This window comes from Leucoraja erinacea, chromosome 34 (genome assembly GCF_028641065.1).
Source record: "Leucoraja erinacea ecotype New England chromosome 34, Leri_hhj_1, whole genome shotgun sequence".
NCBI classification, from domain to species: domain Eukaryota; kingdom Metazoa; phylum Chordata; class Chondrichthyes; order Rajiformes; family Rajidae; genus Leucoraja; species Leucoraja erinaceus.
This window is the reverse complement of record NC_073410.1, coordinates 13011783-13036757: the sequence shown is the minus strand read 5'-3', so window position 1 is coordinate 13036757 and position 24975 is coordinate 13011783. Positions and strand designations below refer to the sequence as shown.

General features: G+C 45.8%; 1 protein-coding gene across 1 annotated transcript in view; it reads right to left on the bottom strand.

Annotated features, from left to right (window-relative positions):
• LOC129713013 (uncharacterized) overlaps positions 1-24975 on the bottom strand; it is a 97973-nt gene that overhangs the window by 14960 nt on the left and 58038 nt on the right. The window contains exons 8-16 of the mRNA XM_055661858.1: positions 23903-24038; positions 22169-22242; positions 21213-21332; positions 16418-16583; positions 9472-9653; positions 8846-9044; positions 7605-7809; positions 2696-2869; positions 314-422 (exon numbers count right to left, since the gene is read on the bottom strand). Of these exons, the coding sequence (XP_055517833.1) occupies positions 314-422; positions 2696-2869; positions 7605-7809; positions 8846-9044; positions 9472-9653; positions 16418-16583; positions 21213-21332; positions 22169-22242; positions 23903-24038 (1365 nt within the window). The remainder of the gene's footprint in view (positions 1-313; positions 423-2695; positions 2870-7604; positions 7810-8845; positions 9045-9471; positions 9654-16417; positions 16584-21212; positions 21333-22168; positions 22243-23902; positions 24039-24975) is intronic.

The following is a 24975-nucleotide window of genomic DNA, read 5'->3' as shown; positions in this document are numbered from 1 at the left end:
AATAGCCATGATCATATTGAATGGCGGTGCAGGCTCGAAGGGCCAAATGGCCTACTCCTGCACCTAAATTTCTATGTTTCTATATGGGGAGAAGGCAGTACTGATTGGGGTACTGATTGGGGATGATCAGCCATGATCATATTGAATGGTGGTGCTGGCTCAAAGTGCCGAATGGCCTACTCCTGCACCTATTGTCTGTTGTCTATAATACTGAAGATTCAGATTTATGTTGGGTAACAGTGGATTGATGTGATATTGGAAATGGGATGAATGGGACCAGTACACTGCAATAAATTGTGCACGTTATGTTTACCTTGGTTTTAATCTTTTCTAAGATGCAGTTAATGTCATTCGAGGCCCCCAGTTCATGGATTCCCTTAAAATCGTTCAGCTGCTGAATCTCATCCATCAGTTTGTCATACCTGTAAGAAAGATAAAAGAGTATCAAAATTTAAAAAAAAACAACGACGAACTTCTGATGTCCCACAGCCTGATAATGAAACTAACCAGATCCAGGGTACAACTATTTTTGTCCTAGATCCATCTCTGCTCAGTTCAGGATCAATCTCAGCACCTCCAGTGCCCGGTGCCAAAGCCTCTGGTTACCCCAAGGGGAGAAGGGTTGAGAAATAATGAGGTAGGGAAAAGTGGAAGAAGAGGCAAGCATGGATCAACTACAATCTTATTAAATGGTGGGGCTTGAAGAGCATGCTCCTATTTCTGCTTAGGCCCCCCTCAGTCTTGGCTGACCATAGGTGTCTCCAGGGTGCTATTCCCTATATGGAGGACACCTGTGCGTTACTTTGTTTAACATGGGGAGACTGGTGCACAGACAGCCACCCCACGGTCCTTGACAGATCTGGGTCAGGATCCAGTGGCATGGAGTCCAAGACGACCGGTGACCTTTTTCTGCTGCAGCCTTCATCCGCCTTCCCAGCCGCTGTGACGCTCCACTAAGGTCAGCCATCATCCTCCGCCTGTTCCACCGTTGAGGTCTTGGTTGGATTGCTCTGTGTCAGAGACCTCCCCCTCGACCTTACCGCCATGGGTGGCCCTACCAGCAGCATAGCTCCAGACGGCATCGCTCTCAGGATCTCAGGTCCACACAAGCTTCTCCACCACGACAAGGTGACTATCCACAGTGAAGCATGCTCCTATGTTCTTGTATTTTTTAATGTTCTTGTGAAATCATCATGTCCAGGATCCAACCCTTGATAACCCAGAGGCCATCTCATCAAACCTCAGTGTCAAACTCCCAAATGCCCAAAGTCCAACTCTCCAAAGCACATTGTGCTGTGGCTCAGAATCCAACTCACAATGTCTTAATTTCCTAATCTGCATGTCGAAGAACCAAAGATACCAATGTCCAACACCTAATCTACCATAGCCCAGACTGCAAGGTGTTATAACCAAGCTCAAGTGCAAATGGACCAACATACTACCAGCAATGTCATGGCACTATTTGAGGCCTCCGCAGTCGCCGCAACAGGCCCTCTCGCCGGGTGATGGAGTTCCGTGTTGGGAGAACGCTCTTCAGCGGCTTGGAGTGTCTGGAACGGCCGCTTCCTCCCCGGAGACCGAGGCTCCCGAAGTCCACAGGCCGCGCTGGTCCGAGCTCCGACACTGGTGATCTCGTCGAGGGATTCCAGGCTCCACGGTGTTTGAAAGTCAGCGCCGCCCGCGGCTGGACGCTCTGCGACCACACCTCCGCGACGTTGGCGTCGGCGGTCTCAGCACTCTGGAGCTTACCACACGGCGATCCTCGGTAAGGCATCGCCCGCTCCGTGATGGTGCTTCAGCGATGCACAGCCGCCGAAGCTGGGGTTCTGGCCGGTCCCGGCAGGAGACATTGCTCCAGTCCCGTTGGTAAGCCGCGAGGAAGGGGCGAAGATGCGGCTCAGAGGGAAGCCGCCTCTCCGACCAGGTAGGGACTAAGAAATACAATTTCCCCCTTCCCCTCCCCCCCCATCCCCCCACATGAAAGACCTCCAACAAAACTTTTTAAACACACTGAAAATAAGGGTGAAAGGACAGACTGCAGGCAGAGCAGCCTTACACAATGGCACCCAAGACATGAGCCATTGCGATCCGTTGCAGGATAGAATATGGGCCACAGGGTTTTGTATCAGCTGTAGTTTACTGTGGGTGGAGGATGGGAAGACAGCCAGAGTAATGGATTAATCAGTGATCTTTCAGTCATCTTTCCCTCAAGAGCTACCATGCCTGGGACTTGTGGGAGACCTCTCTCCTGGTACTATTAACCACTGTAGAACATTTGACATGGTCAACCAGCGCATCATCATCCAACATATATTGGGCCCTTTACCCATTCACCCGTGGCCAGAGTTAGCTTCATCTTCTGTTTTTTCACTGATGTCTCTCAATGATATTGGCCATGGGACCTCTATGATAATAGGGATGCAGTCAGCCTGGGCTCTATTGCACATCACTAACTTGTGCAAAGAGTTAAAGGAGGATAGGATTTCCCTACTGACTGGTCAACTTTCAAAATCCACCATTAAGACTGAAATACGGGCAAAGCCCATTTGCCAGAGAATTGCTGAATCTGTGATAATGTAATATACTCACTTCAGGGTTTGGATGAGGCAAGGTGGGGGCAGGGAATGAAGTCAAGCCTCTTCTTCTGATCTCTCGGCAGAGCCAGTATCATGCAGTAATGAACATCCATACTCACATCTCTTCAGGCTTCGGCTGGGGATCTACTTGGTCCAGGAATCTGACATAGTTGACACCCAGTTCATCTGAGAACACTTTCTCCAGCAAATCCACCTCATTCTCTGGCACTTCTATATTCAGCAGAGCAAGAGATCGATGAAACTGAGACCGAGACAAGTGGCCTTTGTTTTCCCTAGAAATATGACAGCAACAACATTAGGGACATGGATGCCACAATGGACTATTTATCTCCTAAACTCTGTTCTATCATTCATTAATGTCCATGTCACTTGCCATAGTTTTCTGAATATAAAGAACAAAGGGTCTTGTGTAGGAAGGAACTGCAGATGTTGGTTTAAACTGGATAGACACAAAAAGCTGGAGTAACTCAGTGGGTCAGGCAGCATCTCTGGAGACGAATGGGTGATGTTTCGGGTCGAGACCTTTCTTCAGACTGATTAGGGCAAGGGTTCCCAACCTGGGGTAAATTTACCTCCAAGGGGTAAATGTTGCCTACCCAAGGGGTAAATTTGTTGATTCTGGATTTGTACATATTTTTCCTCATTGACTGACTATGTTTGCTTCTGGTGTACCGGTATCTGTTCATCATTAGTTGTTCATAAATAAATGAAATAACATTGTAATGTGGTATTATGTGGTACAGAATCCTGTACATTGACCAGCTCAGCCTTTAACACCATCATCCCACAGAGACCTGTGGAGAAACTAACCCTGCTGGGCCTCAACACCACCCTGTGTCACTGGATCCTGGACTTTCTGACAGAGAGACCGCAGACAGTCCGTGTTGGCAAGAACACCTCAGGCTCGATCACGCTGAGCACTGGCTCCCCTCAAGGCTGTGTGCTCAGCCCGCTGTTGTTCACACTGCTCACACATGACTGTGTTGCTAGATTCAGGGACAACAGGATTATAACATTTGCAGATGACACCACAGTGGTGGGACTCATCAGTGGAGAGGATGAAACAATGTACAGGGAGGAAGTGAACCAACTAGTGGACTGGTGCGGCAACAACAATCTAGAATTAAATGTAGAAAAAACAAAGGAGATGATTGTCGACTTCAGGAGGTCGCAGCCCAAACACACACCCCTCAACATCAGTGGCACCACGGTGGAGAGAGTGGAGAGCATAAAGTTCCTCGGAGTGCAAATAACAGATAGTCTCACCTGGTCCAGGAACAACACTGGGATTGTCAAACGGGCCCATCAGCGACTGCACTACCTGAGGAAACTCAAACAGGCCTCACTCCCCACCAACATCCTCAGGACTTTTTACAGGGGCACGGTGGAGTCTGTACTCACGTGCTGCATGAACACGTGGTACTCCAACTGTAACTGCTCAGACAGGAAGTCTCTGCAGAGGGTAGTGAGGGGAGCAGAGAGGATCATTGGCGTCTCGCTACCCTCGGTACAAGAACTGTTCCAGAGCCGCTGCCTGAAAAAAGCACTGAGCATAGCAAAGGACAGACTGCACCCACTTCCACACACATCTAGATCTCCTGCCATCAGGAAAGAGATACCGCAGCATCAAAGCCCGGACAACCAGACTGCTAAACAGCTTCCTTCCACAGGCTGTGAGGCTGCTAAACAGTCATTCCACCTGATTCTGCTGCTTATGCACTGACAATTTAATAACTGGCAGAGTAATAAGTCTGGCACTGGCTCAGGCCACTTAAATCAGCTGTCCTGGACATTTTATGACTTTTTAAAATTGTATTTTAATGTTGCTTTTTTACCTACACTTTTATTTAACTATTCGTACTGTTTTTTATCAGAAACTGGATTGTTTTTATTTATGTGTGAAATGTTTAAGTTTTTATGTGCGATGCTCCGGTATTCCCTGAGAAACGTCTTCTCATTTTGCACTGTACAATTTGTTGCTTTGTATGATGACAATAAAGAATGATGATGATGATGATGATGACAATTAAAGTTGCCGGGGGTGAACGGGACGAAAATGGTTGGGAACCCCTGGATTTGGGATAAGTGAAACGAGAGATATTGACGATGATGTGGAGAGATAAAGGACAATGAATAAAGGATATGCAAAAAAGTAACGATGATGAGGGAAACAGGGCATTGTTAGCTGTTTGTTGGTGAAAACGAGAAGCTGGTGCAACTTGGGTGGGGGAGGGATAGAGAGAGAAAGGGAATGCTGGGGCTACCTAAAGTGAGAGAAATGAATGAATGAATGAATGAATGGATGAATGAATGAATGAATGAATGGATGATCAAGTTTTTTGGCCAAGTATTCACATACAAAGAATTTACCTTGGTGCTCCGCCCGCAAGTGACAATGTGACATGCAGTGACAGTTAGGAATGACTCATAAAACATTAAACATTAATAATAAAACATTATTGATTAAACATGTGAATTAAATAAAATACCAGAGCAAAAGAAGGCTACAAATTTTTGGCTGTTGAGTAGAGCTACTACTCGTGGAAAAAAAGCTTTTTTTATGTCTGGCTGTGGCAGCTTTGACAGTCCGGAGTCGCCTTCCAGAGGGAAGTGATTCAAAGAGTTTGTGGCCAGGGTGAGAGGGGTCAGAGATGATCTTTCCCGCTCGCTTCCTGGCCCTTGCAGTGTACAGTTCGTCAATGGAGGGAAGATTGCAGCCAATAACCTTCTCATGCTGATCGGACGATTCGCTGCAGCCTCCAGGTGTCGTGCTTGGTGGCTGAGCCACACCAGACCATGATGGGGAAGGTGAGGACAGACTCTACGATGGCCGTGTAGAATTGGACCATCATTGTCTGTGGCAGATTGTGCTGCCTCAGTTGCCGCAGGAAGTACATCCTCTGTTGTGCCTCTTGACTGTGGAGTCGATGGTCATGCCCCATTTAAGGTCCTTGGAGATGATGGTTCCCAGGAACTTAAAAGACTCCACAGATGTGACTGTGGTGTTGTTGGTGGTGAGTGGGGTGAGGGGAGGGGGAGCTCTCTCTAAAGTCTAAAGTCTGACAATATTCATACCACTGGGCTGTAAGCTGTTGTTCCTCCAATTTGCATTTAGCCTCACTCTGACAATGGAGGAGACCTAGGACAGAAAGGTCTGTGTAGGAATGGGAAGATGAATTAAAGTGTCCAGCTGTTTAGTGGTTAGTTAGAGTGTTGTGTGCAGTTTTGGTTGCTATACCATAGAGAGAATATGATTGAGCTGGGAGTAATGCAAAGTAGATTCACCAGGGGGGGGAGTTGGGGAAAACATTTTCTAATCTTTTACCTCGACGGAGATGCGATTTTGTTCCGTATCGTATCTCCGTCCACACTGCGGCCTAACATCGAGGAGTTGGCTGCCTTTGCTGGAGACCGACCAGAAGCTCCACCGCGGAGGCCTGCGGAACTTACCATCACGGAGTTCGCGATCCCTGTCGGGGATCGACTTTGGGGCTCCAGCCGTGGGTGCCGGCGGACTTTAACATCCCGTGGTCTCTGGTTAGAGACCGACATCGGAGACTCCAAGCCGCAGGATTTTCGACCGCTCCAACGCGGGAGTTTCGACTGCCCCGACGTGGGAGTTTCGATCACCCCGATGTGGGGGCTTCGATCACCGGCTGCGGGGACTTCGATCCCCCCTGATGGTTCGACTGCCCCGACCGCGGGAGAATAAAGAGGAAGGAGATTGGACTTTATTGCCCTCCATCACAGTGAGGAATGTGGGGAATCCGCTGTGGTGGATGTTTATGTAACTTTTATGTAGTTGTGTGTCTTGTTGCTTTTTTTTAGTGTGGCTGTATGGTAATTTGAATTTCACTGTACCTTAATTGGTACGTGATAATAAGCTGGCCTTGAAACCTTGAAAACCTTCCTCAATCTGGGGTTGTGCGTTTTCACACTTCTCTGGGTTTTGCCTGATGGGAGAGGGGAGAAGAGGGAGTGGCCAGGGTGCGACTCGTCCTTGATTATGCTGCTGGCCTTGCCGAGGCAGCGTGAGGTATAAATGGAATCAATAGAAGGGAGGTTGGTTTGTGTGATGGCCTGGGCTGCGACCACAATTTGCTGCAATTGCGTACGGTCCTGGATGGAGCTGGTCTCAAACCAAGTCGTCATCATCATCATCATCATCATCATCATCATCATCATCATCGTCGTCATCATCATCGTCATCGTCATCGTCGTCATCGTCATCGTCATCGTCATCGTCATCATCGTCATCGTCATTGTCCTCATCGTCATCGTCATCGTCATCGTCATCGTCATCATCATCATCATCATCATCATCATCATCATCGTCATCGTCATCATCGTCATCGTCATCGTCATCGTCATCATCATCGTCATCGTCATCGTCATCGTCATCATCGTCTTCGTCATCGTCATCGTCATCGTCATCGTCATCATCATCATCATCATCATCGTCGTCATCGTCATCGTCATCATCATCATCATCATCATCATCATCATCATCATCATCATCATCATCATCATCATCATCATCATCGTCAACATCATCATCATCATCGTCATCATCATCATCATCATCATCATCATCTTCGTTGAAAACATCAATTGCACGGTGCCTTACAATGCTATGTACGACAGTGATCGCAACTTCTATGAAGTGTGGATGGCCATTGACTCATCCGCCCTTTGACAGGTCTTTTGTTATTAGTCCTGCTGGGGGTCTACAGCCCCCCCCCCCCCTTCAACTGGAAAACCCAGGTGGGGAAGACGGTTTAGTCGCCGACTATCCGACCATGGAGCAGGTAGCACGGGATTACATGGTACCCGTGGAGGGGGGGGATCTCCCCCCGACCTGAACCCTCGGAGCTGTGTCCTAAGATGCATCCTGATAAATTGCAACAAACAGCCTTGCAAAACTCACTGGATGTTGTAATGATGGCCTTTTTGTTTAAAGATTACATACAATGTTTTATCATATAAAGAAACAAATAACCAACGTACTTGTCAAAATCATTGAATACGGGAAGTGTTATGAGACCCCTGTGGCTGATTCGCTCTTTCAGACGACACATCAAAGATTCGAACTTAGTTCTCTCTGGAGCGTTTAAGATGTCTGCATCCACTGTGCCAACCTTGGGCAGCAGGTAAGTCTCTAATGGTGGAACCTTTACAGTGGGTGCCTTCTCCAGTTCCGGGATGGTGAACACTGGAAAGAGAATTGGCTCACCTTAAATAGTGCAAAGAGATGAACGAAATGTCCATCTATCGCATATAACACATAATCCTCCTAAATGTTCGCCGCCTACAACACGGTCCCAACACTAGTCACATCTTCCCATCTCCACCCCTTTCCGCCTTCCGCAGAGACCGTTCTCTCCACCACTCCCTGGTTAACTCATCACCTTCCCAATGAAAGATTCAACACCTGTCGCTATACCTCCTCTCTCAACTGTCCAGGGACCCCAACAGTCCTTTCAGGTTAGGCAGAGGTTCACTTGCACCTCCTCCAACCTCATCTAATGTATCAGTTGTTCAAGATGTGGACTCTTATACATCGGCGAGACCAAACGTAGACTGGGCGATCGTTTCGCTGAACACCTCCGCTTAGTCTGCCTGAACCTACCTGATCACCCGGTTGCTAAACACTTTAATTCTCCTTCCCATTCCCACACAGATCTTGCTGCCTAGGTCTCCTCCATTGTCAGAGTGTGGCTGAACGCAAATTGGAGGAACAGCATTTCATATTTCGCTTGGGCAGCTTGGGCAGCCCAAGGATATGAATATTGATTTCTCTAACTTCAAGTAACCCTGGCATTCCCTCTCTCTCTATTCCTCCCCCACCCAAGTCACACCAGGTTCCCATTTTTACCCAACAAACAGCCTGTTTTGTTTCTCATCGTAACTTTTTTGCATATATTGCATTCGTTGTTCTTTATCTCTCTACATCATCGTCTATATCTCTCGTTTCCCTTATCCCGAACTAATCTGAAGAAGGGTCTCGACCCAAAACGTCACCCGTTCCTTCTCTCCAGAGATGATGCCTGTCCCACTGAGTTACTCCAACTTTTTGTGTTTGGATTGTAAGTCAGGTGAACACAGTCTAGGATTCAAAAGGGCAACAGCGTAAAATGGCGAATCAATGAGTTACATGGAGAAAGTCAATAGCTTTCTATTCAAAGACATCTTCTGTTACTCCTTCTATCTCTGTCCCCAAATTATGGTTCATGTAAAGGGTTTAGTACCTGAGTCAATGTCTTTGGTGAAATTAGTCCATATAATATGGCCAGGTTTAAAGGGATCTTCATAGCAATTCGCCAGAGCATTGAATTTAGCATCATTTAGTTCTGAGTCAAATCCTATCATACCAAGAACCCTCCTAAAGACTGATGTAGGGATTCTTCCACTGCGCAAAGGGTCAAAGTCCTCAATGAAGTCAACAGTCTGAAAGGGAAAACATTTTAGTTAGACTCACTGACTATAGTCCTGCCTTTAGCTCAATCTGGGTGCAGATACCAGCTGGGATCTGCCTGTGCGATCATTCTTCAGCAGCCATATTATATGAATCAGAGACGGGATGAGGATTCACATGTTATAAGGGTGGAATTAGGCCATTCGGCCCATCGAGTCTACTCCGCCATTCAGGGTGATCCCTGGGAGCAGCTTCTAACGCTTGGGTACCAGAGATCTTTGTGGATGGGTTGGGGCAGGGGTGTCCTTTCGCAACATCCCCTCCCATCTCCCACACCAGTTGGCCACATGTAGCACAACCAGTCCCTGCTTAAGGCAGATGCCCAAAGGAAAGAAGGGAGAATTTGAGCCAGAAATGATGAAAGTAAACAAGGAGAGAAAGAGGAATCTGTGAACTCACCCTGACTCTGTTGACCAAGATATGGTGGCGGAGTCGGGCCATCAGCTCGCCCACGTCCTGCACACCGCTCTCTATCTTTTCCTCTTGTTTAAAGCCAACTTCTTGTTCTTCTGGCGAAAGCACAATTGGTTTAATTGCTGGGAATTCATCCTCAAAGGAATCCACTCTGAAACCTGTAAAATCTGATTGAGAGACACACAAGGTGAACTGTTGTGCCAAATGCTTCCCATCCTCTACACTTCTGTGCAGCGACAGCAACTGGTCTGAGTCAGCGTGTCATTTTACCTGTCGACATTAGAAGATATTACTGGGGGTGGGAGATTGAAACCTTCACGTGGTCCGCCCTGTTTCGACGGATGCAATCGACCCGGCGTGCACACTCAAATCAGATCAAATAGAACAAGTTATCCTACAACTTTAGGCTGTGCACGCCATACGCAAGAAGAAGATATTACTGACTCCTGCATGCCACTGAACCGAGTCACTGAAAAAGCTGGAGTAACTCAGCAGGTCAGAGAGCATCTTTGGAGAAAAGGAATAGATGACGCTTCAGGTCGAGACCATCTTCAGACTGGGAGTCAGGGAAGAGGGAAACGAGAGATATAGACAGTGTTATAGAACTGAAAATTCTGTTTTCACTTTGAGGCAACTTATAGCCCTGTCCCACTGTACGAGTTCATTCTAGAGTTCTCCCGAGTTTGCCCTGATTCTAACTTGGAGATTTACGGTAATGGCCGCTCGCAGGTAGTCGGGGCTCTCGGGGACATTTGTCAACATGTTGAAAAATCTTCACGAGTCTTCCCGAGCTTACCGCGTTTCCCGAGTACCTGCCGTTAGCGTTACGAGCCGCTAAGAGACGTCCCCAAGCTCCGACGTACCCGCTACGTTCATTCTACGTGCTTACCACGAGTTAGATTTTTTTTAAAACTCGGGAGAGCTCTTGAATGAACTCGTACAGTGGGACAGGGCTTTAAAAGTTAACAGATTCCAAAAAGTCTAAGGACAGCATCTCACATGAACAGTCAAGCCCATAATATGAACCATTGACATAGAATTTGATAGTTGCTGATCGGCCTACAGATTTGAACAGTTAGTCCAAGCATGCAAATGATATCTGAGCACAAAACAGGAATAGTCCAAGTTTAACCAGAGAGGAAGCAAATTCATGATAAAATAGTTTCTCTGTTTAAGCAACACAGAAGGAACTATTTGAAACATGTGATGCTGGTGAAAATGGAAAAAGGGGCTGCTTTGTTTTCTGTCTGACAGAACCATTGATGCAGGCAAAGCATTGATAAAAAATAACGGCGCAAAGCGTTGGTAAAAAATAACAATTACGATGGAAACTGCTGCAAGTCAAGTTACAGGGCCTGTCCCACTTACGCGACCTTTATAGGCGACTGCCGGCACCCGTGATAGGTCGCCGATTCAGTGGCGACCAGAAAGACAATAGACAATAGACAATCGGTGCAGGAGTAGGCCATTCGGCCCTTCGAGCCAGCACCGCCATTCAATGGGATCATGGCTGATCATCCCCAATTAGTACCCCGTTCCTGCCTTTTCCCCCATATCCCCTGACTCCGCTATTTTTAAGAGCCCTATCTAGCTCTCTCTTGAAAGCATCCAGAGTACCTGCCTCCACCGCCCTCTGAGGCAGAGAATTCAACAGACTCACCACTCGCTGTGAGAAAAAGTGTTTCCTCGTCTCCATTCCAAATGGCTTACTCCTTATTCTTAAACTGTGGGCCCTGGTTCTGGACTCCCCCAACATCGGGAACATGTTTCCTGCCTCTAGCGTGTCCAAGCTCTTAACAATCTTATATGTTTCAATGAGATGCCCTCTCATCCTTCTAAACTCCAGAGTGTACAAGCCCAGCTGCTCCATTCTCTCAGCATATGACAGTCCCGCCATCCCGGGAATTAACCTTGTAAACCTACGCTGCACTCCCTCAATAGCAAGGATGTCCTTCCTCAAATTAGAGGCTACGACTCTTTGGAGACCTCTCACGACCACGGTCTCCAATGAGTCGTAGCGTCTTTCTGGTCGCCACTGAATTTTCAACATGTTGAAAATTTTGGCGACCTATCACGGGTGCCAGCAGTCGCCTGTAAAGGTCACGTAAGTGGGACAGGCCCTTTACACGTTTTCGGAGCCCAGCAGCTCAGCACTGAGCATGCCCATTTAACCATGTTAGAGGTTATAATCTTGTTCCAGGGTGATAACTTTGCAACCAAGCAATATGCCAAGGTTGGATAGAAACAAAGAAACATAGAAAATAGGTGCATGAGTAGGCCATTCAGCCCTTCGAGCCTGCACCGCCATTCGATATGATCATGGCTGATCATCCAACTCAGTATCCCATCCATACCCCCTGATCCCTTTAGCCACAAGGGCCACATCGAACTCCCTCTTAAATATAGCCAATGAACTGGCCTCAACTACCTTCTGTGGCAGAGAATTCCACAGATTCACCACTCTCTGTGGTAAAAATGATTTTCTCATCTCGGTCCAAAAAGACTTCCCTCTTATCGTTAAACTGTGATGCCTTGTTCTGGACTTCCCCAACATCGGGAATAATCTTCCTGCATCTAGCCTGTGCAACCCCTTAAGAATTTTGTAAGTTTCTATAAGATCCCCCGTCAATCAATGTCATAGGATTATGACATTTACCTTAGAGATATTAAAACCCAGAAGATGATATTATACTGTAGGGGGAGAGCTGGGTTTGTGGTGCAGAGAAAAGACAGCTAAAGTCCCATTGCAGTTCATTGATGTATCCACAGGAATGAAATAGCGGAAGCCATTTGATTTGGATGGGCAAAACAAAGAAAAACACAATGAGTTGGTACCACGGCTTCCTAAACATTGCAAAACTGGCGAAGTGCCAAAGGGTGGTTGTGGCCTTTGCCCTGTAGAGAATGATTAAATTAGATACATTATGAATTTCAAATGCTTGCTTGATCAGCAGCAATTATGAAAAAATCAAAAAAAATTGAGGAAACATTATTTTGAATTGAACAGCAATTAACATTCCTGACAAAAATAAACTTCAGAACAAAAATAACCCCAAACTACTGTTGGTAAATGTATATGAGGGGAAAAAAACCTTTATTAATAAGTTGTGATTAGTTTCATGACCTCAAAGTTAAACTTTAAACATCAACTGTACGCATGGAAAAGACTATATCCTGATTTAGTAAGAAATTATCTGTATGAAGAAATGAAGAATCCAAGTATATCTTAGAATACAAAGTTGGTCTGCAGCTGGGAAGAATCAAAAATAACTCATGCCTAGAGCTGTGCCTTTTACTTTAAAGATTTAGAATGGATGGCCATAAGTTGACCGCAGAACACAATGACACAGGTGGTAGATCATGTTCGGCACAGACATTGTGGGCCAAAGGGCCTGGTCTTGTGCTATACTTTTTTAAGTTCTATATACTATCAGCAGAGTGTGTGAGTTCCCAGATGAGGCACAGTGGAGTTCTGTGGTACCTGATGCAAGAGGAAACACATCTGGTAACTGAGTCAGGCAACGCTGCTGTGCCAGAAGTGACCCAGATGTGGATCTTACAATCACTCCACTCTTTAATACCTCTCCACCAACAGCAGCATTGACACTCTCGGACATTCTTTACTGGACTTTATCTTGCGCTGGACGTTATTCCCTTTATCGATGTATCTGTACACTGTGGACAGCTCAATTGTAATCATGCATGGTCTTTCCGCTGACTGGTTAGCACACAACAGAAAGCTTTTCATTGTACCTCGGTGCACGTAACAATAAACTAAACTAAACTAAATTTGTACCATCGGCTGGCAATGCCCACTGAAAGGAATACTCTGTATTCTCCTCCTGCCAAACGAGCTGGAAAGTTCTTGGGGTGAGGATTAGGGGAGACATTCTTCCATGTAAGGGGCACGCTGAATGAACCATTCCCGATTTGAAAGCCACCCAAGCGCTGTGAACTTTGACCACTCCACATCTCCACCGACAGCTGCACAGATCTGGCAGAAGAATTTGGTACTAAAGAACCAAAAGCCGTGGAATGCTTTCAAAGTGTTTAGAAAAGATAAGATCAATTTGTTCTTGTACGTGGCCAAGCATGTTTAACGGGCCACATTAGTTTTATTTTTATCCTTACAAACTGCTTTCATGTGACATTTCTTCCCCTTCAGCCCCGGAGCTCCTGACCAAGATTCCACATCAACTAAATGCCATGGAATGAAGGGGGGTTAAAGGTATGTCTGTGCGTCTGTTTGTGGCACCTTCTATCCACGTACTGTAAAAGGCACCTCCTTGGGCATCCCACATTTTAAATTAACATTAGCAACCAAAAAAGAAAGAAAACGTTGCATCATTTGGCATTGAAAATGTTGAAGCATAATGCATGCACAGTCTATCTTGTCCAGCCAACTTATCCTCCATCTATACTGACTTTCTATAGTGAAAGGTACAGCTCTGGGCATAAACGTTGGGCAATTTATTCCCGGCACAATTAGGCTTGCCCCCAATCTCTATGGTCAACATGCACTGTATGCTCTTTCCATTCCCACCCTCCGTACCACCTCTCAACCCCACCCTACCTCTCCCTTCAACTGTGGCCAGCTCCCTGCACCACAGTGCCTGCAGCCCATCCTGTACATAAGATCAACACCTCCAAATCAGGTCGAGTCTGCTCACCAAACCCTGGCTGCAAACTAATAAAGCCTAATTAACCCCATTTTATGTGGTTAGAAGTTGTGGAATATGCTGGCTCTGATTTTGGGACATTTTAGGACACAAAGTGCTGGAGTAACTAAGCGAGTCAGGCAGCATCTCTGGAAAACATGGATAGGTGGGTCGGGACCCTTCTTCAGACTGAATTTTGGGGTCAGGGGAAAAGAAAACTGGAAAAGAGGAGGGGCAGGACAAAGCCTAAGCGGTCAGGCAGCATCTCTGGGTGGATAGGGGTCGGGACCCTTCTTCAGACTGGGGGGGGAAGAACACTGGAAAAGAGGAGGGGGGGGACAGGTTTAATAGGACGGGGGGGGGGGGAGATGGTTTTAGACAGATGGTTAGACAGAGTTGAGAAAACAGAATTGATGACACCAAACTATCGATTGGTTGCGAATTGTGAAGTGAGAGGAAGCAGTGTGGGTGGAGAGGGAAGGGAGTTAGTTACGGGTGCCAGAACAGGTGCAGAATTGGGGAGGTGGGGGGAGAAGAAGAGCGGGGCAGCACGGTGGTAGCAGAAGGAGAATTGCTGCCTTACAGCGCTTGTTGCACCAGAGACCCGGGTTCAATCCCGTGTGCTGTCTGTACTGAGTTTGCACGTTCTCTCCGTGACCCTCGTGGTTTTCTCCAAGATCTTTGGCTTCCTCCCACACTCCAAAGACGTGCAGGTTTTGGCTTGGTATAAGTGTAAGCTGTCCCTAGTGTGTGTAGGATAGTGTTAGTGTGCGGGGTTGGCTGGCCAGCACGGGCTTGGTGGGCCGAAGGGTCTGTTTACACATTTTATCTTTAAACTAAACTAAACTAAACTAACGCGGGTAAAATAATGACAGAGTCAGTTTAATATGGAGATTTGTGAGGTCATCCTGCCCAGATCCAAAAAAGAAGAACTGGGACATTTTCATAATGGTGAGAAACTGGAAACTCAGCAGGTGAAAGGACACCTGGGTGCCCAGGTGCAGAGATTTTAACATATAGTGCACAGCTTGAAAAATGTAATCAGTTTTGAATCTTGATCTGATTGGATTTTAAATCTTCTAATGCAGTTGACTTCACAAGATTAGAAATTGCTCATCCAGAGAGGAACACACTTGTCGGCATCTGCATACAATGGCGTCTTGCGCTACTTGGGTGTTGTGTTGGAAAGATTGGTGGAAACAGGACTGTGACGTGAATGCTCTTTCCTTGACCCCAGTTTTAAAATGTGCAATGCCTTGGTTTCATAACCATTGATCATGCTGCATTTGGGACACCTACGGACACAAAGTGCTGGAGTAACTCAGCGGGTCAGGCAGCATCTCTGCATCGCTCCCATTACGGAAGTGATGTGGATGCTTTGGAGAGCATGAAGAAGAGGACCAGGGTACATCCCAGATGAGGTAGTAATTAACTACTAGGATAAATTGGATAAATTAGGAAGACACAAATTGCTGAAGTAACTCAGCCGGTCAGGCAATATCTCTAAAGACATGGATAGGTGGCGTTTTGGGTCGGAATTCTTTTCTCCAGCGGTGCTGCCTGACCCACAAAATTACCCCAGCACTTTTTTTGTAAACCAGCATCTGCAGTTCCTTGTATCTTGGATAAACTTGAATTATTTTCTCTGGGGATTTGGAGGCTGAGGGAAGACCTGATACATATGGGATGAAAAGGAGATGAAGAAATTTAGAAACTGTTTAGAAAAGATATGTAGAAACTATTTTACATTAAAGTTGAAGCACTGAAACTGGCTATTTTGCCCAGGAGACAATATGAGCATGCACATGGGACAGAACGTTCAACATCAGCTCAATCCCATCCATAAATCCCAATATGTACTTATCAACTTTCTTTGCTGTTACATCTGTGCTGATCAGATTAGATGAAGAATGTGAAGAATCAGAGTGGTCTATGCTTAGGCCACCAGAACAACAATGAATGCGATTTTTATGAAGTGGTTGGAAGAGATTTGCACAAACCTCAAAACATCTTTAGCAGAAGAAATCTCACAGAGAATGTAAGAGGAATTTTATCTTTTAATCAGAAGTAGTCATCTGAAAACTTAGCATTCTAATGACAAAGTATCTCTTTGTTATTCGGGCTTGTGAATAATCTCTACAATATGGAATGATGGTTGAATAAAGTTCTATTTAAAAACTCTTCAAAGTAAAATCCAAGCTGAAAATAAAGTTGGCAAGTGCACTTTGTATTGTTTTGCAATAATACCAAAGGCATCGTACTTTATCACCTACCTTTGTCAACGGCCTGGCTAAATGCAACATAATTGATGTCTCCCGAAGCTGGGTCCCCAAATTTCTTACACAGCAGCCGGAAGTCCATTGGCAACACGCTCAGTCCCAAATAATCCAATGTTCTCTCAAACTGCGATTTGGACAGAAGTCTTCTATATGCCACTTTCTATTGAATTAAATAGTTTCACAATTAATTGGCAGGGTCATGTATTGCAGAGCACAGATGGAGTAGATGCAAGCTGAGTGATTGGGTATTGACCTATGCTGTCTCTGGTGTTGATCTGAAAAGTTGAGTGGCTGGAATAGGGAAATGCTACAGTGGGGTTAAATTGATAGCTGTTGAAAAGTGGTGCAGGGACTGCAACGTGCAATTAAACATAGACATAGAAAAAATAGAAAATAGATGCAGGCCATTCGGCCCTTCCAGCCAGCACCGCCATTCAACATGATCATGGATGATCATTCAAAATCTGTACCCCGTTCCTGCTTTCTCACCATATCCCTTGATACCTTTAGTCCTAAGAGCTAAATCTAACTCTCTCTTGAAAACATCCAGTGAATTGACCTCCACTGCCTTGGTGTGGCAAAGAATTCCACAGATTCACAACTCTCAGGGTGAACATTTTTTTTTTCCTTGTCTCAGTTCTAAATGGCCTACCCCTTATAATTAAATGGTGACCCCTGGTTCTGGAATCCCCCAACATGGGGAACATTTTTCCTGCATCTAGCCTGCACCAAACTGCACCAAAACATGCAACGCAACGGTTTTGTAATGCCTACTGATTTGCAGGACTGCTGTGTGTAGTCACGGTGTTAGACAGCTGCCGGCCTCACCAGGAATGGTCAACACCAATTAACGCTGACTTCTCGAAGGGAAGAATTGTTTCTACATCAAGCATGAACCTGATGATACTGACGAATGGCACCTTGCATAATAGACAATAGGTGCAGGAGTAGGCCATTCGGCCCCTCGAGCCTGCACTGCCATTCAATATGATCATGGCTGATCATCCAACTCAGTATCCCGTACCTGCCTTCTCTCCATACCACCTGATCCCCTTAGCCACAAGGGCCACATCTAACCCCCTCTTAAATATAGTCAATGAACCGGCCTCAACTACCCTCTGTGGCAGAGAGTTCCAGAGATTCACCACTCTCTGTGTGAAAAACATTCTTCTCATCTCAGTTTTAAAGGATTTCCCCCTTATCCTTAAGCTGTGACCCCTTGTCCTGGACTTCCCCAAATCGGGAACAATCTTCCTGCATCTAGCCTGTCCAACCCCTTAAGAATTTTGTAAGTTTCTATAAGATCCCCTCTCAATCTCCTAAATTCTAGAGAGTATAAACAAGTCTATCCAGTCTTTCTTCATAAGACAGTCCTGACATCCCAGGAATCAGTCTGGTGAACCTTCTCTGCACTCCCTCTATGGCAATAATGTCCTTCCTCAGATTTGGAGACCAAACTGTACGCAATACTCCAGGTGTGGGTCTCACCAAAACCCCTGACCCTGTACAACTGTAGTACTCTCCTGCTCCCTCCAACCTTTTGCAATGAAACCCCTCCTATACTCAAATCCATTTGCCTGAAAGCTAACATACCAGGTCTCCGCTGCATCTCATTGCCACCCATTAGATAATACTGCCTGCCCACCTCACATGCCTACCTTCCTATACATCCATGACACCCAGGTCTCGCTGCATCTCCCCCCTTTCTAATCTACCCACCATTTAGATAATAGTCTGCTTTCCCGAATTTTTTGCCACCAACTGGATAACCTCCTATCCACAATAACCCACCACATAATATACATTCATGTGATCATGGCTGATCATGCCCCAATCAGTACCCTCCCTCCTTTTCCCCATATCCCCTGCTCCTTCCTATCCTGTCTATCTCTCTTGAAAACAAGAATCCCCTGCCTCCATCCAGAGAATTCCTAATCTCCTAAATTTCCATAGATATCCAGTCATGTGAGGCAGAGAATCCACTCACAACTCTGCACTCCCTCTGAAAATGTCAGATTTCCACTGTACGCAATCCAGGTGTGGTCTAGACCCTGGCAGTAGAACCTCCCTGCTCCTATACTCAAATCCTTTTGCAATGAAAGCTAACATACCATTCGCTTTCTTTACTGCCTGCTGCACCTGCATGCCTACCTTCAATGACTGGTGTACCATGACACCCAGGTCTCGCTGCATCTCCCTCTTTCCCAATCTGCCACCATTTAGATAATAGTCTGCTTTCCTGTTTTTGCCACCAAAATGGATAACCTCACATTTATCCACATTATACCCACCACATAATATACATTCAATGTGATCATGGCTGATCATCCCTAATCAGTACCCCGTCCCTGCCTTCTCCCCATATCCCCTGACTCCGCTATCTTTAAGAGCTCTGTCTAGCTCTCTCTTGAAAACATCCAGAGAACCTGCCTCCATGTGAGGCAGAGAATTCCACAGACTCACAACTCTCTGTCTGAAAAAGTATTTCCACATCTCCGTTCTAAATGGCTTACCCCTTATCCTTAAATTGTGGCCACTAGTTCCGGACTCCCCCAACATCGGGAACATGTTTCCTGCCTTTAGTGTGTCCAAACCCTTAACAATCTTATATGTTTCAATAAGATTCCCTCTCATCCTTCTAAACTCCAGGGTGCACAAGCCCAGCCGCTCCATTCTATTAACATATGACTTGAGAAAGTGCTTACGTCCCCCTCTTCAGCAGTGAATGTGGTGGGCAACTTTAATAACACACCAATGGACCCAAGTGCTACACTGTATCTGGGGGGCCAATGTCTCATTTTCTAATCTCCATAATCAGAAGCCAACAGCAATTGGTGTGGTGGAACCATGCACTCGTCTGCTGTGTAAAATCACAATGCATGGTTTTGGAAACTATTATCTACAGGTCATCATAGCCTTCCAGCAATCGGTCCAACTACAGGTTACCAGCACTGTCGACAGGCTGATGCAGGGGAGTAGCTGTGACCATAGAGCATAAAACTGCTGATCTTCTCCACTCACCACTGCCGGTTGGCCGGTGCCTCAGACAGTCCGTGTTAACCAGCTGGTTCACACCGCACCAAATGACACAATGTGAAGTTGGGCCTTCTGATGCCACAGCTGCTCAAGGTTAATTCTAAGACCATAAGACCCCCCCTTCCCCCATTGAAAGTCAGCACCTTTCGCCAGCCAAGCTGCAGGCACTACATTGAGCCCTAGTGGACTGTCAGTGGAGTGCAGTGTGGACTGTCAGCACGGAGCTGGGGCTCGCTGGAGGGGAGCGCTCCGTTCCGTTGGCCCGCAGCAGACGGCAGCCTGAAGCCACGGTCTGCACAGCTCCAGCTGGCGCGGCGTCTACAGCCCGGGATCCCTCGTCGGGGACCCGGGGGGAAGAAGAAGCTTCCACCGCCGGCCCGCGGCCATCTTCTACCGCGGGTCCGGTATGGACTTACATCACCCCTGGAGGGGGAGCTTCGACCGCCGGCCCTGCAGACTGCGGTGCTTATGGCTGCGACGTGGAGGGAACTTTAAATCTTGGGCCGCCGGCCTGCGGCCTACACCAACTAAAAGCTGCGGTCTCCGGTGGGGATGAGCCGACTCTGGACTTACCTGGACTTGTACCTTGTACTTACCATCTGGACGCCCGTAGCGACTGCTGCGGAGGGTTGAGGTCCCGACCACGGGGGAAAATGGAGGAGGACTGGCCAAATTGTGTGCCTTCCACCACAGTGATGAATGCTGTGGTGGATGTTTATGTTAAAATTTTATTGTGTTTTTGTGTGTGCCCTTTATCATTGTATCGCTGCTGACATATCATTTCACTTGCACTTTTTGTGCAATGTGACAAATAAACCGTTGTATTGTATTGTATTGTGTAGTGCCGGGAAAGGGACAGGAAGGAAAGCTATTAGCTGATTTGTTGATGTTTTAATGCAGAATTACACATTTGATTTGGAAATTTAGCTTGGGTGATTGCACACAGCAGTCCTGCAAATCACTAGGCGTTACAAAACTGCTGTGTTGCATGTTTTGGTGCAATTTGGTGCAGGCTAGATGCAGGAAAAATGTTCCCCATGTTGGGGGATTCCAGTACCAGGGGTCACAGTTTAAGAATAAGGGGTAGGCCATTTAGAACGGAGATGAGGAAAAACCTTTTCACCCTGAGAGTTGTGAATCTGTGGAAATTTAACTCAGCCAAGGGCATGCTATATGGCTAAGCACCTAGGGAAGGCGAGAAATGATTGTGCCTGATGAATGAAAACCTGATGCTGTATCTAATAATTCCATTATTGGGCTGACTCCATTTATGCCTCAAATATTGATGGGTGCATTGGATGCCGTTTTTAGATTCAATTCAGCAAGGCCTAGGCCCAAACGAAAACCCCCAGGCTACACACATAAACTGTGACAGACTCTTTGACTCTATGGATGAAAATATCTTATGGCCGCAAGCAGAGGGAATGGTTCCGATTTAAGTAGATCAGGAGCAAATACAAAGGAAATGAGAGTCAATGCAGGCAGCGTCAGGAAAAGTGATTTGGATATATGTCATTTCAAATGAATTAGCAGAAGCTGAAGTGATAACAGTGATAATGGGGTATTATGATCCATTATATCCACAATGAGAAGTCGGGTAAAGCTTTGTTGCATTATTTGGAGATTACAGGATTAGCTTGTGCTAGGGTCCTTTTATTGAAAGTGAGGATTGATAAATTAGTTATGGAATTAGTGGAAACTCATTCTTTTGACATCTATAGAAACCTTTCAAAGGAAAGGACCATGCTCTTACCTCATCATAGTCTCTGAAAAATGGGTTCACCAATAACTGTCTCTTATCCACTTTGTCACAAAGTTCTCTGAGCAGAGTCTCCAGTCTTTTCTCTTCTTCATCCGTTAGCTTTGTCCCTAGCTGTCGGAGTGAGAGAATACCAGTCAACTGCTTAGAAGTATCTTCTTGATGCTAACCCTTTATAAGTCTTTGGCTAGAACAAGGCTGGAATGTCAATTCATTGCATCACGCGCATGTGGTCCACAAAAGCCCATCAGGGCCAGTCTGATGGTTACTGAAGAAGGAAGATAGACACAGAACTCAGCGGGACAGGCAGCATCTCTGGAGAGAAGGAATGGGTGATGTTTCGGGTCGAGACCCTTCTTCAGACAGAGACTCCATAAGTCACATACTCAATGTCTCGACCGATGAAGGTGAACATACCATACAACTCTCAACTACTTCTTGCTCATATTATTACTACAGCTTGTATAGGGAGCACCTGGATTTGAACTGGGGACCTCTTGATCCACATTCAAATGCTCTGCCACTGATCTATAACCCTCACACATAATGGTCATGATTGTCTCCGCAACTTCACCTTTGGTCATTTCCATGACCTCATATTGCACCACTTTCTGCTTCGATGCATAGAAACTGCATTGTACAACTCCATGTATTTTTGCCCCATATGATCCCACCCTGTGGAGCCGAGGTGTTTAGTTTGTAAAGTCTGCAATTTTCGCTTTCAATCCTTTGGCCATGCAGAAATATGAGCAAATGGCACAAAGAGTATCTCCCTGACCAAGAGAGGACTCCCTGAGCAATTAAATGATCTGCTTCTCCTTGGACATCGCATTTATCCTATCCTCCACGCACATATCCTCCACACCTGCTTCTGACAGTAACCCTACTTCATGTACCATGAACCCAGTGGACTTTGCTTGGGAGTGAATGTGTAACATCTGACAGCTCACCTTGAACAGACTTCCACTTGGTGGCTTGTACACCTCCGCTCTGGGATATTTTTCCAAATGAGGAATATTATATGCTGCAGAAAGAAATGATCATTTTGATATGTCTTGGTTACACACATACACACGTATATGATTACGGACACACACACACACACAACACACACACACACACACACACATACACACACACACACAATTCATTCAATCTCCTTTATCGAACAAGATTATAAAGGTCCCGATGGTCCACCATTACATTAAAAATAGACAATAAGCTCATCTGAACCAAACCCTCCTGTGAGTTGCGTTGCCTAGATGGGTTGGTGGCGGGTGGCAGGTGGGGCTAAGGGGAACGGCATTGAGAGAGAGTGCAACAAAAGACCAAACGCACAATTAAATAAATGGAATTATGAGTCATTTTAAAGGCAAGGGGGGAGGTTAATAAGACAAAAAGTTTTGTGGGAACTTTCTGACAGATGGAGACTGTAGTGAACAAGTGACTAATTTGTGAAGCAAGAAGTAAATATGTACAAAACCCCAACAACCCATCTCTTCTGAGCAACATAAACCACACTTTCCATATTTCTGTTTGTACCTTAATCACAAATGTGGCTTCTCATTGTAAGGGAATATGATGTCTGTTTTTTTTTTAGGGGTGGGAGATTGCAACCTTCTCGTGGTCCGCCCTGTTTCGACGAATGCAATCAACCTGGCGTGCACAATCAAGTAAGATCAAATAGAACAACTTGTCCTTCAACTTTAGGCTGTGCATGCCATACGCAAGAAGAAGAAGATGTCTGTTTTATATCAAGGCGACTTTGAGCTGTGTAGGAAGGAACGGCAGATGGTGGTTTAAACTGAAGATTGACACAAAAAGCTGGAGTAACTCAGTGGGTCAGACAGCATCTTAGTCAGGAGGAGTTGGACCAGGGGAGGATAGGATGGAGTGAAGGTACGCGGAAATTATTTCATAGGGACAGGAGCAGGCAGAACCAATGGTGCTACCAGGGCAGTTGTGTTGATGGATTATGGGGAGAAGGTAAAACCAAGCCATGCGGGGCTGGAGAACGATAAGATTGGAGGCTGTGGATGGCAGATAGCTGGAAGTGCTAAAATTGGAGATGATGGCAAGATGCTCATCTGTGGGGTCATGGTCCTAGGGTAGATATGACCCACTGAGTTACTCCAGCTTTTTGTGTCTATCTTCATTGAGCTGTATATGTTTAAGTTTTTTTAATTTTTGCTTTCTAAATGCAAACCAATAATCCCACCAAAAGTTCACCCATCCACCTGTCATTGAAAAAACAATTGCATGCAGCCCTGTCTCATTTGAGTGATATGACCCTGAAAGTCACTGATTTCTTATGGTAGTTTAATTAGTTACAAGATATGAGGAGATGATTCTGGTTACTCCTCTGTTCACAGACAATTCCGTGATGGTTCAGAATGACTAAAGGTTGATTTACATGGATCGGACAGGTTTAGAGGGATATTGGCCAAACACAGGCAGATGGGACATGATGGTCAGTATCGGCAAGTTGGGCTGAAGGGCCTGTTTCCATGGTGTAGGACTACGACTCTATGACCCTTCTGCCATTCATTTGACATGGCAAGGGTAACCTGATTGTGAGGATAGGAGAATTGCTGGAGCTAATCATTGTCAACATGTTAGTTCTCTTTTCTATAATGAAGGAGTTTCAGAATGTGAATGCAATGATCCTGGAGGAACTCCCTCACCGTGTTCCATCACATCACAGAAATCACGATAGCGAACTTTGCCATCCGGTGTGCCAAAGCATCTGAGAAGTATCTGGATGTCTTGCTCTGTCAAGATACCTTCTCTCCCACAAATCAAATGCAGGCCTCGTACAAACTGTGGAAAACATTTTGTAATAAATCAGACAATTAATGAATAAGACGCTACATGGCGGGTTGGTTCACAGAGTTAAGGCACATGGGATCCAAGGCGAGCTAGGTAATTATATCCAAAACTGGCTTGATAATAGGAGGCACCATATAGTGGTGGGTGGATGTTTCTCTGATTTAAAACTGTGATCAGTGGGTACTATAGGAGTTGATGCAGATACCTTTATTCTTTGAGATACATGTTAAGATATATTGGATGTGAATTTAGCAAGTATTATATGTAAGTTTGCAGATGACAATAAACAATAGACAATAGACAATAGGTGCAGGAGTAGGCCATTCGGCCCTTCAAGCCAGCACCGCCATTCATGGCTGATCATCCCCAATCAGTACCCCATTCCTGCCTTCTCCCCATATCCCCTGACTCTGCTATTTTTAAGAGCCCTATCTAGCTCTCTCTTGAAAGCATCCAGAGAACCTGCCTCCACCGCCCTCTGAGGCAGAGAATTCCACAGACTCACCACTCCCTGTGAGAAAAAGTGTTTCCTCGTCTCCGTTCTAAATGGCTTACTCAATGGAAGACCTGAGAGTTGGCCGTGTTCTGCGTGAGACAAGGAAGATTAAAGTTGCAACAAGATAAAGATCAGATGCAAAGTTTGGGCAGACAAATGGGAGATGGATTTGAATCTCGACAAATGCAAGATGATGCACCACGCAGTCAAATTTGGAGAGGTCGTATACTGTAAATGGTGGGGCACAAAGGAATGCTAATGAATGGAGGAACCTTGGAGTTGTAATCCATAGTTCCATGAAAGTAGCAACACTAGTTCAACAGGATTAGTGAGGAAGATCTATTTCATGCATGTCGAGGTAGAGAATATAAAATTGGGAACATTAAGTTTCAGCTTTACATACCAATGTTTATACCACACTTGAGTCTTGCC